The sequence below is a fragment of the Sinocyclocheilus anshuiensis genome, unplaced genomic scaffold (genome assembly GCF_001515605.1).
Source record: "Sinocyclocheilus anshuiensis isolate Anshui unplaced genomic scaffold, SAMN03320099.WGS_v1.1 scaffold297, whole genome shotgun sequence".
NCBI lineage: Eukaryota > Metazoa > Chordata > Actinopteri > Cypriniformes > Cyprinidae > Sinocyclocheilus > Sinocyclocheilus anshuiensis.
The window spans coordinates 702,086-721,169 of NW_015536479.1; the positions used below are offsets into that span (position 1 = coordinate 702,086).

At 37.4% G+C, this 19,084-nt stretch overlaps 1 protein-coding gene across 6 annotated transcripts in view; it reads left to right on the forward strand.

Moving 5' to 3' along the window:
* LOC107670565 (kinesin-like protein KIFC3) overlaps nucleotides 1-18,310 on the forward strand; it is an 82,455-nt gene extending 64,145 nt beyond the window's left edge. For 5 of the 6 annotated variants that reach the window (XM_016463316.1, XM_016463470.1, XM_016463386.1 and 2 more), the window contains 18 exons: nucleotides 1,102-1,241; nucleotides 1,498-1,563; nucleotides 2,560-2,682; nucleotides 2,831-3,112; nucleotides 4,219-4,392; nucleotides 5,505-5,591; nucleotides 6,813-6,960; nucleotides 8,229-8,359; nucleotides 8,437-8,548; nucleotides 8,651-8,832; nucleotides 8,928-9,032; nucleotides 9,596-9,726; nucleotides 10,907-11,030; nucleotides 11,904-12,033; nucleotides 12,113-12,342; nucleotides 13,433-13,585; nucleotides 13,978-14,104; nucleotides 14,305-14,478. In XM_016463316.1, coding sequence (XP_016318802.1) covers nucleotides 1,102-1,241; nucleotides 1,498-1,563; nucleotides 2,560-2,682; nucleotides 2,831-3,112; nucleotides 4,219-4,392; nucleotides 5,505-5,591; nucleotides 6,813-6,960; nucleotides 8,229-8,359; nucleotides 8,437-8,548; nucleotides 8,651-8,832; nucleotides 8,928-9,032; nucleotides 9,596-9,726; nucleotides 10,907-11,030; nucleotides 11,904-12,033; nucleotides 12,113-12,342; nucleotides 13,433-13,585; nucleotides 13,978-14,104; nucleotides 14,305-14,459 — 2,600 coding nt within the window. In that variant the 3' untranslated portion in view covers nucleotides 14,460-14,478. Of the gene's footprint in view, nucleotides 1-1,101; nucleotides 1,242-1,497; nucleotides 1,564-2,559; nucleotides 2,683-2,830; nucleotides 3,113-4,218; nucleotides 4,393-5,504; nucleotides 5,592-6,812; nucleotides 6,961-8,228; nucleotides 8,360-8,436; nucleotides 8,549-8,650; nucleotides 8,833-8,927; nucleotides 9,033-9,595; nucleotides 9,727-10,906; nucleotides 11,031-11,903; nucleotides 12,034-12,112; nucleotides 12,343-13,432; nucleotides 13,586-13,977; nucleotides 14,105-14,304; nucleotides 14,479-17,702 lie in introns of those variants that run through there. The other variant, XM_016463234.1, reaches the window with a different exon arrangement.
* Nucleotides 18,311-19,084: the final 774 nt, after the last annotated feature.

Genomic DNA, 19,084 nt, shown 5'->3' on the forward strand with positions numbered 1-19,084 from the left:
GCCCGTGGATAAACTCTTAAAGGGACCGCAGTCCAATATTTATGCTGCTGTCTGTCATGTTAATCAAAGAACAAAAGACAAAGAAAATCATTTTCTGCTCTTGACTGAATACGTTTTATAACTTTAATGGTAAGCATTAATCTGTATTTAATTTTTACATTGAAGACTACAGAAATTAAAGTAATCAAATGTAAAATAACACTGGATGTTATTCTACATTGATTAATTTCTGTAGTATTTCTTACCTGAATAAAAACTTACTTAACCTGAAAAACTTAGTTTCATAGCTCTCTTTATTCTATTGCATTTATTTGTGCTGTTGTTTGCCTTTTTTTTTAATTTGTTCTTATTTTATTACTGACTTTTTACTTGTGTTTTTTATGAAAATAAAACTTTGCGTTGAAAAAAAGTAGATTTTTGTTTGTATATGCTGTCAATTATAGTTCTTAGAAAGAAATCGGAATCGGCAAAAATCGGTATCGACAGATCACACTAACGAGAAATCGGAATAGGCCAAGAAAATTGCAATCGGTGCATCTCTATGTGTAATTATACCTTTAAGTACTGAGTAATATTAATTAACTACATGTACTTACTATATGGTTAGGGTTAGGATTAGAGTTTGGCTTAGGGTTACTTGCATGTAATTCTGCACAATTGTTGTTATTATAATAGTAAGTACATGTGCAACAAGGACACCTTAAAATAGTGTTACCTTATTATTATTAACTATTATATTTCTGATATTTTAAATTCTTGTCTTGTGAGAAAATTAGAAAAAAGCTGCTTGTATGGTGGAATAAAAGTCATATGGGTTTAAAATTAAATGAGTAGGTTGAGTAAATTTTTTTTTTTTTTCCTTTTAAAAAAAAAAAAAGCAAGTTGGACGTGCTTTTCCGATTGTAGAAACGTTACATAATTACAAACATTATTAATACAAATATGTTATTTTAATTATAAAATTTATATTTCTTTACATTTTGTTTATTTTTCCTATATTTCATTAATAATATCAAATATATTTATTACTTGTCTTGTGACCTAAAATTAGAAAAAGCTGCTTGCTTGTCATAAAGTGTGTATGTGTGTGTGTTTTTGTAGGTGTGAGGAGCTCTAGTGTTTTGAGACAGAAGCCTGTGGATTTTCCCAGTGCTGTACAAGTGAGTAAAGTTCACTCACAGGAGCAACTGCAAAAAGACGAGGGAGAAAAACTCGCTCTCATTACAGGGCTGCACACACAGGTACGTTGAACATACACACACACGCACACGGAGAGAATAGGGATCAGTTTTCCAGCCAGACTCACAAGAGCACCACCAGATCATTTACATTCCTCAGCCACCATGTATTGTGACCTTTTATGCATTGATATTCATTGTTTCTGTCTGGTTAGATTAAAATAGATCGATGCATCATGAGGGTGGATGCATGAAACTCACTGACTCATTTTTGTAAAGGGATTTGGCTGAATAATGCTGTTGGTTTGTGGTTTTGCAGGTCAAGGAGCTGGAGGAGAAACTAGTGGATCAGACGCAGGAGGTGGAGAGACTGCGCTCTGAGCTGGTGAGAGACTGAATTATTAGGGACGGGGAGAGTTGTGGCACACTCGGTGCTATTGTATGAATCACCTGATCCTGGTGGGCTAAAGTCACCACACTTGTGTGAACCACATTTCTATTGTTTAATAAAGAGCTCATGCTCCTGCAGGTTTACACTGACCTGATTTCGTTTTATAATGGGAGGGGAGGGAGTGTTAACCTGGTGATCTAGTTTTGTTTTGTCGATAGCAGAGGGGAATGTATGCCTTCAGCCCTGGAAGATTTACAGTTGGCACTGATCTCAAATTTGAGATGGTTGTGAGTGTACTTAACTGTACTTTACAACTTTGTCCCCCAAAGAAAGCTAAATATAATAAAACCTCACCCTCTTTTGGTTCAAATAATTACTTTCACATTAAAAAAAAAAAAAAAACAAGGATGCATTAAGTTGCTCAAATGTGACAGTAAAGACATTTTCAATGTAACGACATTTCAAATAAATGCGGTTTTTAACTTTCTATTCCTTAAAGAATCCTGAAAAAATGGATCACTGTTTCCACAAAAATGTAAAGCGGCAAAATCCGTTTTCAACATTGATGATAAAATGTTTCAGAAATAAATTACATTTTAAAATAGTCAAATAGAAATATTTTACAATTTTACGGTATTTTGGATCAAGTAAATGCGGCGTTCTTGAGCATAAGATACTTTTTCAAAAACATTAAAAATCTTACTCAATGACTCAAAATGCATATGCAGTGCACATATTTTTACTATGGGTGTCATTACTGTAATGAACATTTGCTCATATTAACTGATCCAAATGTATTCACACATTGAAAATTCTTTCAAATCTTTTTTTTATTATTATTAATGTTTTCCCCCCAGTATAAAGATTTATGGGATATGGAGAGGCTTTAGGTTAGAATTTGCCGATAGTAATTATAGTTAGTATACAAAACTATTAGAAGTCAATAGCAAGTCCTCATTTAGCTAAGTAAATGTATATGTGTGTGTCTAGGGGGCGACAGATCTGGAGAAACAGCTCGAGGTGCTGGAGAGTGAGAACCAGCGGCTCAAACAAGAGCTGAGGGCCAGTCAGACCCAGACCACCTGCTCTACTGGCCACTGCCCACACAGCCAGGTACTCACACAACCATAAATCACTTAAACCTCAAATACACTCAGATAGCTTGTTTCTGGACTGAGATCATAATTACTTGATGCTATAAATGTTGTAGTGTTTCACAGCTGTCCTGTAATGCTCCTCTCTGTGTCTGCATCTGTCCCAGGATGTGGAGGCCCTGCGCGGAGAGCTGTGTCGTAAGGACGAGGAGTGCCGCGAGCGGGAGCGGCGACTGGCTGCGCTGGAGCAGCAGGTGCAGGAGAGGACGGGTGTAGTAGTTCAGCTGCAGCAGCAGCTGGAGGAGGCGGCGCAGCACAGACAGGAACTCCAGCAGCAGCTGGAAGAGGCGTCACGTCTCAGGAGCCAGAGAGAGGAGCAGCTGACCTCACGGCTTCGTGATGCTGAGGAGGCTCTGTCTCGCCAGGCTGCTCTGACACCACAGGTCAAGGTGAGAGTGTGCTAATGAAGCATTAGTTGTGTCTCATTTCAAAGCCTGCTCTGTCCGGAGGTTGCATTTGTCAGCTGCTGATGTCATTGCGGATGTCTCATTTAAGAAACGTAAGCTACAATATATAAATGACTGTTATTCCTCATGAGCCGCAAATTACTGTAATTTCTTTCTTACTGTGCTTTGGAATGGTTATTTTTCTTAAATGATACATCCCAATGATGTATATGGCTAACAGATATGACCTCCAAAGAATACAGGCTTCAAAATATTGGTTATATTGAGATTTTTTAAATGAGATTTGAAATGTTTTATTAAAATGCAATCTTGAAGTTCTATTATAGAGTCTTCTTGCAGAAAATGTGTCTTCCTTGCATTTTTTTAAATTAGTTTACACATTTTTAAAATGTAGATTTTTTTTAAATAAAGCAAAAACTTAAAGAAAACAATAGTATAGCAAATTTAAAGTAGACAAAATAAATATTTTTTAAATTGTTCCTAAAAAAAGTAATATAAGGCAGTTAAATCAAAAGATCATAGCGGTGATAACCTAAAACGTTGTATTTTAAATAAATAAAAATAATACAAAAAGGTACGAGTCTAATTCAGGTTTTTCCAAATAAATAATTTCTCTATATGTAATGCTCACCAACTCACTCAGCCAAACATTAAATGTTGGAATCGTGTCCAGTTTACTATTTTTATAATATTTTTGATCATAAAATATCCAAACTTTTTGAGCAAAAGAGACGTCTTTAAAAAAATTTAATCTTAATTATTCCATATTTTTGACTGGTATTGTAAATAAAGCGATAGACATTTATTCTAATTAAGAGAAGATTCACAAATTGGCCCCAGAATAGCAAACATAGTGTCTGGCATTATTTCCATTTTTTCCTTGTGTACAGTATATTGTGTAGTCACCTTTATTACCACTTCAGACTACGCATACTCTCTTCACATTTACAATACCAAATACCCTGAGAAGTCACATGGTGCTCGCTATTAGGAGTGCACCGAATATATTGATTCTCTGCCTCTGACCAAAAACAAGATGCACTTCTCCTAACTAAAGTGATTTAATCTGTTTCTCACTCTTCCTGCAGTATGTGACCAAGACGGTTGAAGTGGAGTCGGCCCAGTGTAAGCAGGCTTTAATGGAGGCTCAGGGCCGTAATCAGGCGCTGCAGGAGCAGCTGAGTGTTCAGAGGCAGCTCCTCAGAGAGCTGGAGCAGCAGCTGCACGAGTCCCAGAGAACCAGCAGTCAGCTCCGCCAGCAGGTATCACACTCACTTCCTGCGTGCGCTGTTTTGAGTGTCTGAATTATCATGTGGCCAAATGCTGCTCAGATCTGACCCCGTCAGTGGTGGTCTGTTGATATCTGATCTCATGTCTTCTCAAAGGCCAAGTGGTTTGGTGTAAGTTTAATAGAATCCTATGAAATCCTTCGTATTTTTCCCCCCAAATTGTGTTTCAATTTTAAATTGGCTGGATTTTAATTACATTTAAATGAATAAAAAGGACTTTAACAATTTAATATTTAATTAAAATGTTAACAGTATTACTTGAAATTATTTTTCAGTAATCTGTTCATTTTTCTAAAATGTGTGTTTTATTTGATACACGTTTATCAAAAATGGTGGTTATCAAATGAATGCATAAAGATAATTTAATTAATCTTACATAATCAAATTGAATGAAATTTGAATAAAATCATTTTTTGGCACAGGAAGTGCTGCACAGTTTTTTGCTTAAAACATGAATGAAAAATGCTTATATTGTGTGATATTCCTTCAAAACATTAACAAACCATATTATTATTACTTTGAGAAGTACATTCTACTGTACAGCAGTAATATATTTCTGTCATAACTTGGTTATTAAGTTAAACCTAACACTTATTTTGGCTGGTTGTAGTGAAGACCTTTGAGTTTTTTGAGGATCTGCTGATGGTTTTTATCAGGTGAAATGCTGGTGAAGTGACTCTCAGAGCAGCTCTGGAGATGAAGTTTGTGTGCTCATGTCCTCGTATAGTAAAATGGCAGATGCTGAAAACTCCATAAGCATCACACATGATTCAGTATGTTTAGTAGATGAAACTGTGCCACTCATTCGCACAGAATTCAACCCAGAACATGCAGACTTCATATTTACATAGCAGTCTTTTTGTACTTTAACCTCTTCCGAGACACTAATCCATAAGGTTATTTGATTGATTATTTTGATTTATTCATCCAACATTCCACATTATACTGTCAATTCCATGTTTTATGACTGGACTCCATGATTCTGTCTGTGTTTTCTGCATCGTGGTCTAGTTTCAGGCCTCTCGTGATATCGGTGTTGTGACAGAGCAGGTTAACGGCTCTCTCTCTCTTCACTTGCGTTGCAGCTGAGGACGGACCACGGCCGTCTGTATGGCCTGCTTTTCAAGGCGGTGGGTGGGGGTAACACCGAGGTCACCCACAGGCTCTCCAAGGTCGGCCAGATTACTCTGCAGGTGTCAAAGTTCAAAAATGTGTCATGGGTCAGATTCCAACTGTGATTATAGGAAGCGGTATACTGTGAGCAGACTTCTGTGTCTTTGTCCCATTTTAAGTGCCATTCAAAAATGTAGATTCATGTTGGCTCATGCTCATTTTTGACCTGTGAAACTTTGCAGAGTAACTAGCTCACATTCCCTTCAGAGTTACACTTCATTCTACCTGCAGTAGAAATCCCATGTAACTTACTGTGAAATAGTCAGTCACCCCCGTTGTGTACTTCATATGTATTGATGGTGCGTGACCCCAGATGCACTTCCCATGTGTGACCAACAGCCCTCCACCCACCCACAGGTCTTTTTTCACTTAACTAACTGCATTAGATCAGTCTATCTAATGACTCTGGTTAGTAGTCATGACTGGGTTTGTGTTATGTTGGTCAGAAGTAAAGCTATTTTATTAAAATAAGGTGGAACTCGGGATATCTCTGTGCTCGTCTGTGATGTGTTAAACTGTGTTGTGATGATTTAGCATTAAAGTGGAAAGTAGTGGTCAGCTGATATGTTTTTTTTTTTATATATTTGGAAGTATAATGACCAATATAACACTGATATATGATATCGCAGATATCAGATGTTTGACTGGTTGTGTAGATAATGCATGCATAACAATTGCAGCAGTGAAATTGATATTTACACATTGCTTTAGCTTCACAAATATCTTACATAAAATTATAAATTATTTAAATGATAATATCTGAACTTAATAAAATTTGTAAAATAAACGGATTTATACTTTATATAGAAATTCTTGGTTCTGTAATGCTACTGTAGTAATTTGAAGTAAACACTGTAACCACAGTCCAGTCTGAACAGGGTTACAATTGAGGACTGTTTGATTGTATATTTTGCCTTTTGAGATGTTTGGATAACTGGTTTTCTAATGACATCTGAATAAGATCAAATCCGTGTCTGTAGAAAGGCGTTTACACTGACAGTGATCTTGATACAGTTGAGTACAACCAACAAATCATACAGTGTGTTGGCGATTTAATCTGTCATTGTAAAAGCTCCTTTATATTACCTTATGTAATTCCTCCTTTAAGACATTTGCTATTTGCATAGAACTTATGAGCTCAGTGACACGGGATTTTGTTGACCTTGGGGTCAGATGTGTTGACTACTGTGTGTGTGTGTGTGTGTGTGTGTGTGTGTTAGATCCTGGTGTATGAGGATGAGATGGAGAGAGCTCAGGGTCAGCTGGAGGCAGAGATGCAGAGTCTGGAGGAGGAGAAGAACAGAGTGATCGAGGAAGCTTTCATCAGAGCAGAGAGCGAGATGAAGGCCGTCCATGAGAACCTAGCAGGTGAGACCATGTGTGTTTGAGTCCAGGTCATGTTTCACCCTTAAGTCAAAATAAAAATAGGCCTAAGTAATTATATTGTTCTTAAACAAAACAAAACCCATTAGGATTTTCATGTTTTTCTCTCATATTCGTATTACTTTGATGCAAAAAAAATGTGTTCTTGTTAAACACATATTTCACATAGTAATAACAGTAAATTATGCACAATTACAAGCAATTAGCCATAAACCAAATCCTATAATTGTACATGTTGTTAATTAATATTTCTCAATACTTATTTGTGTAATTAAATTGAAACAAGGACACCTTGAAGTAAAACAACCAGGAAATATACTTAAACTGAAGTATTTGGCTTATCATAGTGCTATTTGTACTGTCTTTTGTATTGCTTTATATAAAAATTGTTATTATGTCATAATTTATTATTCATTTTAATATTGTACAACTGTATTAGTGTAATATTATTTTTTACTAAATAATCTAATTTAAAAAAAAACTTTATAGTTTTTTGTTGCCTTTTTTTCTTTTACCTGTTAATGTGGTGAAGCCACAATTTATGGATGGATGGATGGATAGATTTTTTCTTTTTTACTGAGTAAGTCTCTTTTTTTTTTTTTATCTCGACAAACTATACTTCATTAGAAAGGTCAAAGACAAATTGAGATAAAATTTGACCTTTGTTTTGTTGTATATATCTGTCAGAGTCCATGCCTTTATGAAATATAAGCCCCTTATGCATCCACTGAGAAAAAACTTCCTCAGGGCTTTTAGTCCAAAGGTGTGCTCATTTGGGTAAAAACCTGGATTCTTCACGCTGACGAGAGACAATGTTGGGAATATTGGAAATGTAATTTTTTTTAAATCTGACAATAAAAAAAATTTACTGAATTATCATACAAAATAATGTCACAATACAAAAAAAAATGGTCACACTATTTTAAGGTCCAATTCTCACTATTAACAAACTATTAACTATGACTTGCCTCAATAAACTCCTAATTTGCTGCTTATTAATAGTTAGGTAGTTGTTAAGTTTAGGTATTGTGTCGGATTAGGGATGTAGAATATGTGCTTTATAAGCACTAATAAACTGCCAATAGGTTAATAATAGGCATACTAATAAGCAACTAGTTAATAGTGAGAATTGGTCCCTATACTAAAGTGTTTCCAAACTATTCATGTTTCTAAAAAAAAGGCTTCAGTTTATATGTTTGTAAATTTTTCATTTTATATAGTTTATTATTTCTCTTTTGATTGTTGTACAACAGGTGTGCGGATGAACCTCCTGACACTGCAGCCGGCCCTGAGAACTCTCACCTGTGATTACAACTGTCTGAAGAGACAGGTGCAGGACTTCCCTTACATGCTGGAGAAAGCCATCACCGAGGCGAAGCAGGAGGTGAGAACAGCACATACGAGCTCACAGACACATCAGCCTGACCGCAGCTCATCAGTCGTGTCCGTCTGTGATTACAGATCTGTCAGGTGATTGGAGAGGTGAGCAGTGCAAACCAAGAGCTGCTGCGCAAATACAAGCGGGAGATGAACCTGAGGAAGAAATGCCACAATGAACTGGTGCGCCTCAAAGGTGAGACCGCAGAGATCTCTGGGAATTGTGTAGTTTGATTCATATCATGTAGTTGGATTCTATGAAATTAGACATTCTAATGATAAAGATCTTGTTTTTCAGGAAACATTCGTGTGTTGTGCCGAGTACGTCCCGTATGTGCTGGAGAAACAGATGCTGCTGACACCAAAAACATAGTGACCTTTGACCCTGATGATGATGCTGTTCTGTACTTGTCTAATAAGGGCAAGCTCATGACCTTTGAACTTGACAAAGTCTTTCCCACTCAGGCCACTCAGGAGGAGGTTAGTGCCTGAACTAGTTTTCAAATATGGTTGTATTTCCTGTATCAGTTATTATATCACAGTCTTGTTATTATATCTTTCTTGTGATTGGACAGGTGTTCCAGGAAGTGCAGTCTCTGGTCACTTCCTGTATTGATGGCTTTAACGTATGCATCTTTGCCTATGGGCAGACTGGCTCTGGAAAGACCTATACTATGGAGGTATATCACATGTTCCCAAATTTCACCCTCGAACTAAAAAAAGAAATAACTATATTGTCCTAAAAGAAAACCAAGCCCATAAGGACCTTAGATTTTTTTGCATTGTGGCAATATTTTTGTATCAAAAAATAGGTATCATTTGTTATGCATTACATGTACTTATTAATTCATATTTATATCAATATTATAAAATATATTTAAACTATTTATATAGTGCATGTTTGTACGTTAATTAATATTTAATATTATAATAGAATATAATTATTTAATATTTTTTTAAGGTTTTTGTTGTATTGACATATTTATGCTGCTTTATATAAAATTGTAATATTATATTAAAACCATATTTTATTAGTCATTTTAACACTGTAACAGTACAAAAAAATCTCAATGAATATCAATTATTCATACTGTTAAACATTGTTGCGTTACTTACATTTAAACCAATTTTATTTACTTAAAAACAGCGTAGAATTTTAATATCAGCCATTTGTTGATTATAAGTCACAACATGTTGGTTATGTAATTTTCGTGTCAGTCTCTCATGTCTGTGTTTCATGCAGGGTGTCCCTGAAGACCCTGGCATTAACCAGCGTGCTCTGCGGCTGCTCTTCTCTGAAGTGTCGGAGAAAAAGCCTGACTGGGACTACAAGATCACCGTCAGCATGGTGGAAATCTACAATGAGACCCTTCGGTGAGAAAAACAGACACAAGTAGAGCTGCATGGTGCATATTTAGCACTCCTTTATATAATTGTCCCAATGTGTTCACAGTGAAGTGTGTGTGACCTGCCACAGATTCTGCCGGTCAGCAGTTATGTAAAAACAGATTAAATTTAAAATCTCTCGGGCCATCTGCAAGACACAAACAGATCACATGTCACGCATTTCCCCCTGCACTGTCTATTCGCTCGCCGTGTCGTGTAACTCAAACAGATGCGCATAGGTTCTGATTCGGCTTGCCTGCGAAATGTTCATCTGTGCCCCACTTTAAAGGGGTCATATGATGTTGCTAAAAAGAACATTATTTTGTGTATTTGGTGTAATGCAATGTGTTTATGCGGTTTAAGGTTCAAAAAACACATTTTCCACATACTGTACATTATTGTTTCTCCTCTATGCCCCGCCTTTCTGAAACGCGTCGATTTTTACAAAGCTCATCGGTCTGAAAAGCGATGTGTGCTCTGATTGGCCAGATATCTCGTGCGTTGTGATTGGCCGAATACCTAAACTGTGTGACAGAAATGTAACGCCCCTCACCATACTGTGATGCCGTGTCCCGGCCAGAGCGACGAGACAAAAACATTAAAACCCATTACAAACGAGGCATTTGTTGCATCCAGTGGGGACATAATTACGGATTATAATGACTTATACTGTCTTTTTACGTTGAACTGTTCTGGAACAGTGTTGTAAATACAACTTAACCACTGATTTCTAGTCGTGTCCTCTTTTGGAAGGCCAAACAAAGTTTCACTTTCATAACGAAACGCACAGCGTCTCCACGACATAGCAGCGGCGGCCGCAGCAACAATACTACAGCGAGAATCAAAGTTACGCCTTCTTTCTTTGCGTGAACATTTGAGAGGTGTTATGCAAATCTTCCCACATAGTGACGTAGACATGTGGGGGCGTGTTTGAACGAGGCGTTTTAGGAGGGCTTGGACGAGTCTCAACTTTTATAAAGAATATCTCTTTGGGTTTGAGACTTTTAGTCTTTGCAACTTTAGGAATCTCATCTATGAACGAACAGCTTGTAACACTCCAAAGAAAAAGGAAAACTTGAAATAGCATCATATGACCCCTTTAAGTTTTGTGCATTCCTTAATGTCAACAGATAAAATGAATTAATTTGTCTTTATCCGATTCCAACAGGAACCTGTTGGGCGACAATCCGAATGAGAAGCTGGATATAAAGATGTGTCCAGACGGCAGTGGACAGCTGTACGTGCCAGGACTCACAGAGTTCACCGTGGAGAGCGTGGAGGACATTAACAAGGTGAAGCTCACAGCATCCAACCAGAGTTATGCTACCTGTCGTCACTTCACACTTTAGAGCCAGCTTCATGAACGATTATCACCACCTTAGATTAAATTTTAATGGAAAAAGCAAAAAAAAAAAAGTTTCCTTGTTAGGTCAGTTTGTCTTATTATAGTAAATTGCTATTGTATTATTTTCATTGCTCTGAAAACTGTGAAAAAAGTAAATTTTTACTACTTAAAAGTATACTTCATATTTTAAATGTGTTGTCATATTGGATATGCAAATTTCTAAGGCCTCTAAATTATCAAAACCTTGCTGAAAAATCTGTTGTACACAATCTACTATATGCCTTCATCTGATATATTATAAAAGGCATTTTAGTATGTGTACCTTCAGGCTTAATGATTTTTATAAAGTAAATGTATAGTAAGCATAACTTCATTATATTATCAAAAATCATATTAAAACGTGAGTATCAAACATGATACATCAGGCTTTTGAGAAAGTGTTTCCTTTCAAACATTTTTTAAAAATTATATTTTTGTTATTATTTCAGATATTACAGGGTTAAGGTGTCCTTGTTACAGTGTAATTATACAATTAAATACAGAGTAATATTAATTAGCAACATGTACTTACTATGGGATTAGGGTTTGGTTTAAGGTTAGTTGCTTGTAATTATGCATAATTTACTGTTATTTCTATAGTATAACAATGACAATTATAGTATAACACAGGCACTGTAAAATAGTGACACTTTTGAAGTTATTTAGTGAAAGTAGATGTGTTCAATAATCAGTGTTCTGATGCCAGGTCTGTCATATAGACGAGCATCAACCCATTTCAGTTTAATTCATTGTTTGTAATCGCTGACCTTTGACCCTGCAGGTGTTTGACCTGGGTCACATGAACAGGGCGACAGCGTGCACTAATCTAAACGAGCACAGCTCTCGCTCTCATGCCCTCCTTATTGTCACAGTGGCAGGTTTCAACTCTTCCACGGGCCACCGCACCTCAGGTACACACCATGTTCGTTTAAACAGTAAATCATTCAAATGCAAATATGAAACCTTCACTTTTTGTCCTCATTTTTGCAGGTAAACTCAATCTGGTGGATCTGGCTGGTTCCGAGCGGATTGCCAAATCCGGCGCCGAGGGCAGCCGTCTGCGCGAGGCTCAGTGTATCAACAAATCACTGTCTGCGCTGGGCGACGTCATCAACGCCCTGCGCTCCAAACACTCGCACGTGCCCTTCAGGAACTCCCGCCTCACGTACCTGCTGCAGGACTCGCTCAGCGGAGACAGCAAGACCCTCATGATGGTGCAGGTGTGTGAGTGCTCTCTGGATCACTGGGTCAGCAGGGTTATAATGGAGAGCGGCTTACTTTAAACCTCGACACATTTTGAGTGGATTGGAATGGATTTAGGGATAAAGACTGTACTTGGTACAGCACGAGCAGACCAGGTATTTTAAGCAGTTTGTGCACACGCTCTCCTGTTGTTTTATGCTAATCGCCACAGAAATCACCTCTTATGCTAAAGAACTTTGTTGTGGACTAATGGAATCAAAAAGTCTGTTGTATTAAAGGTGAAATGAAATCAAAACACATTTAATTTCCCAATAAATGTGCCTGTTCATTTTATGCACAATTTACCAGTAGCTGAAAAACTCACGACATGCCGTTATTACCATAATTACTAGATGACAACCTGGGATGTTCTACTCCGAATTCTATGTGTCTACGGTAACACTGTTAACTCCAAAATTAATCTATTTCATTTGAGCAATCCGTAGACAAAACCACAATACAAGAAGTAATAGTCATGCAAATGCTTTATTAATAAATGTATATATTTTTTAGTGGGACATTAGTATTTCAATTCTGTGCTCGCTACATTAAACTGTATAGTGGGTCTAACGTATGTCTTAATTTTGTATTATAAGGCATTGACTGTAACTAAATATAGGTTTTATCGAACAGAAATACTGTTGAATACTGCTGAATTTTGAGTGTTTTTCACTGCCATTTTGAGTGTTTCCACATAACGCCTCAAAGTCTTGATCATTTGGAAAATTTTACAAGTTGTAATTACAAGGATGTGAATGCTTTATCAGAGTCAGATTCTCGTAATTACAGTGATTCTGACATAAACACACCTTCATTGTTTTTTTTGGTGTGTGTGTGTGTGTGTGTGTGTGTGTGTGTGTGTGTGTGTGTGAGAGACCGAGATTTAATCATTAATGGAATCAATAACTAAGTGGTTTCTGAATTGGAACCACAGTACTTTAATTCCTTTTGATTCCCATCACAAGTTTACAGACTTTTCTACCTACATCATGTTAGTTTTGTTTGCAGTTTATTATTCCCTCCGATGAGATTCTGAGATAACCTGAGTTTCTTCTCTTTGTATCTCAGGTGTCTCCTCTAGAGAGTAACGTCAGTGAGTCGGTTTGCTCTCTGAAGTTCGCTCAGCGTGTTCGGACTGTTGAGATCGGGCCCTCGTCTTCCTCACGCCGCCAAGCGGAGAACTCCTCAACATCCTCCTCTCCAACTCATGAGAGCGTGGAGGTACACCATCACAAACACACACATCCTCATTGTGCATGTCTAAGATCAATAATATCTTTTAGATCGCAGTGGCCTCATTCAATAATACACTAATCAATACACTCATTATTCCTTTTCTTCAGCTCCTGTTCATGTTTTATAATGTGATTTGCACGTTTTAAAATGAAACATGCTTTTTGATTATTACAGATTAATTATTCAAATTTAATGGAAAACATAATTTGGGAGAAATAAAATGGAATTTGGGGAAAATAAAATAAATTTGATTATAAACTTTTAATAAATTGTATAACGAAAAAGAAAAAAAAGTAATTTGGGGAAAAAAATTAAACTTTTCATAGGGTTCTATAAATGCAGGACAAAATTTTCAAAATAATATTTTTCTCACGTAGCTGGACTCTCCTCCCGTGACCCCTGTGCCGCTCCCCATCTCAAGGGCCAGCAGTGCAGGTTCAACCCTCTCCTCCAACTCTAAAACCTCCACAACCCGGCGGAGGTCCCACAGTCAGCTGTCCACAGGTGAGCAGACAGAGAAACAACCAATGGTCACATGACGCAGAAATACCTGCTTATATAAGACTCTGTAAATAATCTGATATAATAATACATTGATCTCATAATAACAGCCTTGATAATCATAGCATCTGACCGGTCACGCTATGTGAAGGGGACGTCTGTTCTTTCTTTGCATTGTGACGCTGTAATTGGTTGGTTTCCAGATAGACAGGTAGACAGAAGCAGCCCATTGGTTGGGGACGGTGGGCAGGTAGGTGGGGTTTTATGTGGTTGGTTGCTTGGCATGAACTGCTCAGCATGGCATGGTGCCCTACGTGTCACCTCGTCAATGCCCACCCATCTAACACAGCGCCTTTAACCCCAGGAAGCTGTGTGTGTGTGCGTGAGCGTGTGTGTGCGTGAGCGTGTGTGTGCGTGAGCGTGTGTGTGCGTGAGCGTGTGTGTGCGTGAGCGTGTGTGTGCGTGAGCGTGTGTGTGCGTGAGCGTGTGTGTGCGTGAGCGTGTGTGTGCGTGAGCGTGTGTGTGCGTGAGCGTGTGTGTGCGTGAGCGTGTGCGTGCGTGAGCGTGTGTGAGCGTGTGTGAGCGTGTGAGCGTGTGTGTGTGTGTGAGCGTGTGTGTAAATTGAGATCAGCTGCTGTTTTGTTGTGTCTTAGTTTTGTTTGGCCTTGTACAAGCTTACTGTATTTGTCCAATTGATTTATATCCGTTGTCTTGTGACTTTTGCAACTGTGCACTGTATTCACTGTTTGTCTGTGTTAAGTGTGTGTGAAAGAGAGAGTGGTGAAAATGTTGGTGTTTTATATCTTCACCTTCAGCTCTGCTTTTGATTGGCTGGGCTGCACTGTGGTGGTGACAGAATAATGTTTATTTTTGTGACAAATGTGATTTCATTGTTGTTATGTGAGGGTAAATGAGTTCAATACTGATTACAGTAGCTCTGTTCTAAAATCTAGTGAGCTATTTTCTAATACAAGACGACACATTCGGTGCAAAAAGTTCAGTGCAATAAAGAATATGAATGAACTACTGTTAATGCATTTGTTCAGACTAATATAAACAACATTTTTCACTGAGAGATGTTCTAATCTCTTTTCCATCACACTGCGAAGAAAACTGGCCAACCATTAGGATTTGCACTTTTGGTCATATGACCAGAAACACTGCAAATATGGCTGCAGAGTGAACTGACTTTCTTTAAAAGGGCAATGCCTCTTGGGTATCCAAGAGCAAAGTCTATCTACTTAAATGAAGAAATCCTGAAATCTCAAAAACTGCTTGCCACACTCAAATTTAAATAATATTTCAAATCAGCAACTAAACTGAACTGCCCCATCAATGTTGTTTCTTATGCTTAAATAGCATTAAACAAAAAAAAAAACATATTTTTGGACTAGGGCTGGGCGATATGGCCAAAATTTATATCACGATATATTTCTTAATTTCGGTCGATACGATATAATTCCGATATCGATATGAACACTATTTATCTGAAATAGAAATTTACTATTTTTGTAACATAAATGCCTTAATCATCACTTTTGATCAATTTTAAGCATCCTTGCTAAATAAGTATTAATTTCTATAATTTCTTTCCCAAAAAATAATAAAAAATTATACTGAATGGAATCGTGTATAGTGTTACAAAAGCTTTTTATTTCAGATAAATGCCGATCTTTGGATCTTTCTATTCATCAAAGAATCCTGAAAAAAAATGTTCTCAACTGTTTTAAATATTGATAATCAGCAAATCAGCATATTAGAATGATTTCTGAAGGATCATGTGACCCTGAAGACTGGCGTAATGATGCTGAAAATTTACCTATGTATGATCACAGGAATAAATTACATTTTAAAATCTATTCAAAATAGAAAGCAATTTTAAATAGTAAAAATATTCGCTTGGCATGAACCGCTCAGCATGGCATGGTGCCCCACGTGTCACCTCGTCAATGCCCACCCATCTAACACAGCGCCTTTAACCCCAGGAAGCTGTGTGTGTGTGCGTGAGCGTGTGTGTGCGTGAGCGTGTGTGTGCGTGAGCGTGTGCGTGTGTGAGCGTGTGCGTGCGTGAGCGTGTGTGCATTACCAGTCAAAGGTTTTTGAACAGTAAGATTTTTAGTGTAGGCTGATTATTCTTATAGATTGAAACAAATGTGCTTCAGCCAGAAAAAAAGGATATGAAAAGTGCTCCGAGACGCTGCAGAAAACAAAAAAAATTGAACAACAACAAAAACTGGAAATGTTGCTGGAGACGGGCTTATTGAAAATGCAAACTCATTCTCTGCCAGCAGGAGGCGCTGTGATAGCGGTAGAACTAGCGGTTTCCCCGGTAACGGCTGTACTCAAAGCAGCTCCGCTCATGAACACTACTTTATCAGATAAAATGAAAATGCCATTGAAACTTTTCTGAAGACAGTCGGTTCCCTTCAGAGATACATTCATATGAAACACCCGCGCCGTGTTATGATTTTGAAACATGCAGTGCTCATGTTTATTCAAGTCAAATGCCACAAATAAATAAATGTATGGGAAACACTGGTAATGTATATCGAAATATCGGAAATGTTTAAAAATCATATCACCTTTATTGAAAAAAAATTATATCGCGATACATATTGATATTGAATAATTGTCCAGCACTATTTTGGACCAGTCCTAAGGGTGCGTCTTACACAGTGTCTGTACCGAATGCGAGCGGTGCGATGCGGCGTGACTAAAGACAATAAAGCCGCTTTTCCACTACCTAATGTCAAGCAAGACTGGAAGTCATTCATTTTCAATGGAGAGTAATACAGGAGCTGCATGGAGTTCCAAGTTCCATTTGCGTATGCGGAAACTTTTCCGAACTCTTACCGTGAGGTGAGATTTACCAGTATTTTCTCACAATGTATATAATTATCTACATTCAGTGTAAACATAAAATGAATTGTGCAGTTGAATTCTATAATTCAAACATTCATGTTTGAACAGGTCACGGAAGCTCACAAATGACTGATTTAGAACGATCGCAGACTTGACTTTTAATTAATTTTATTGTTAGCTTAGCATGTTGCTAACATGTTCCTGTTCACACCAACATGAATGTTCAGGATGAAAATTCGGTCAGCTTTTCGCTTGTGATTTTTTTTTTTTTTTTTTTTTTTTTTTTTTTCAGACCAATGCAGTTTCACTCTCTGACAGTAGGTGGTGTTTATAGGACAGTAGAAATACAGCGGTAAACAAAACAGAGCTGCGCACAAATACAAGTGTACAGCGAAAGAGACTCGGTTTCATACATGTCACCCATGTATGCAGCTTACTTGGTTTCTCAGCAGAGCGAGTGTTTCTCATGAGGAATGAGTAACAAAATTACTAACTAAACCCCCCTGGTGTCTGAACTGTCTACTTTCTAGACCTCGAAATATGGTTAAAAATAGTGTGAAAGAAGTAGCAGTAAGATAGTTAGTGAAATCTAAATGAAGGATTCTTCTTCTGTTGTTGCTCTTGTGTGGTTTCCATTGCAACAACATGCTTTAAGTCCAGTACTTCCTGTAAACTGGAAAAGCTTCATGAATTAGTCATGATTGCTATTTAATGATCACACTTTTCTCTTCGTTTATAGGACGAATGAAGTTGACTGCGTGAGGAACACCTCAAAGAGGGTCCATCCTCCAAACCTCTCGACCAATCAGCTCCTTTCTTGAGCGAACCAATGAAAGACCTTGCTTGCTGCAGGGGAGGAGCTTAACCAGCAAATCAGGGTTGATGTTGGGAACTATAATGACTGAAGCCATGTTCCTTTTGATTGGAGTGACCGACGTAATTTTACGATGCCGATACGTGATTGAAAACGATCAACACTCCCGCTGACCTCTCGACAACACCTGCTGCCTCAGGACGAGAAGACCCTTCTGTTATGGCAAAGTATTTCTGGGCAATAACGCACTTTAGTCTAGTCTAGGCTGTCATTTGTAATGTTGATGTTACGTAAATGCGATTTGATTTCTAGATGCTTGAATGTACGTGTATGTATATATTTGTGTGTCTGAGCAAGATTTTAATTTTTATTCCTTGATCTTGAAGATTTCTTGCTTTTCTTTCTCTTTTTTTTCTGCAAGAACAAGTAAAAGTTTCACACCCCATAAGCTTTGAACAATTCTGTGTTTCATAGTGGCAATAAGAAATAATGCAAATGTTCAAATATTCAGTAGCATTTCGTCTTTTTGTATATAGAAACTTGAGGGCCGTTGAAAGCCCGGACCGTCTTCCTGATCCATGCATGCGTTCAGCGCTCATTCATTTTAGGACAATCATGAACCGTTTTTGTGCAGTGAAGTCAAACCATGACGGTATACAGTGTTTGCTGAACAGAACGAGGATTAGATCTGTATATAGAGATGCATTCCATGTGACCCCACACGGAGACAACAGTACGAACATTCGTCTGGAATGGTTTCTGGGGTCTTGCTTGCTTCTATTCACATTGGTGTACGTTTGTATGCAGTTTTGTTTTTGTACACAGTTTTTAATAAATGCTCCAAACCAAACTTTGGGAGAAATAATACCAGTGTACTTTTTTGCTCATATAAAATGAATAGTTGTTCGTTTATTAAAAAAATAAGGTGTTCCTTTTTTAAACATATATTATTTAACATCGTACATTTTATATATACACAATTTTTTTCAATTATTGGCTGTAAGGATAATGACTCTTACTGATTAACAATTTCATGCAACTTTTTGAGTTTGTGCATTGAAAAATTACACAATTTCTGATGTGTGTGTACAGTATGTACATAAATCTATATTTCAGAATCAGAAAGAGCTTTATTGCCAAGTATGTTTGCACATACAAGGAATTTGTTATAGTGTCACAAGCTTCCAGTACACGGAGACAACAACAACACACGAAGAGTTCATTTGCAAAAACGGATAACTGATGATTCAAAAATCATGTTTTTTTTTATCCTACATTCCAATTAATATCAATCAAACTGCAGTTGT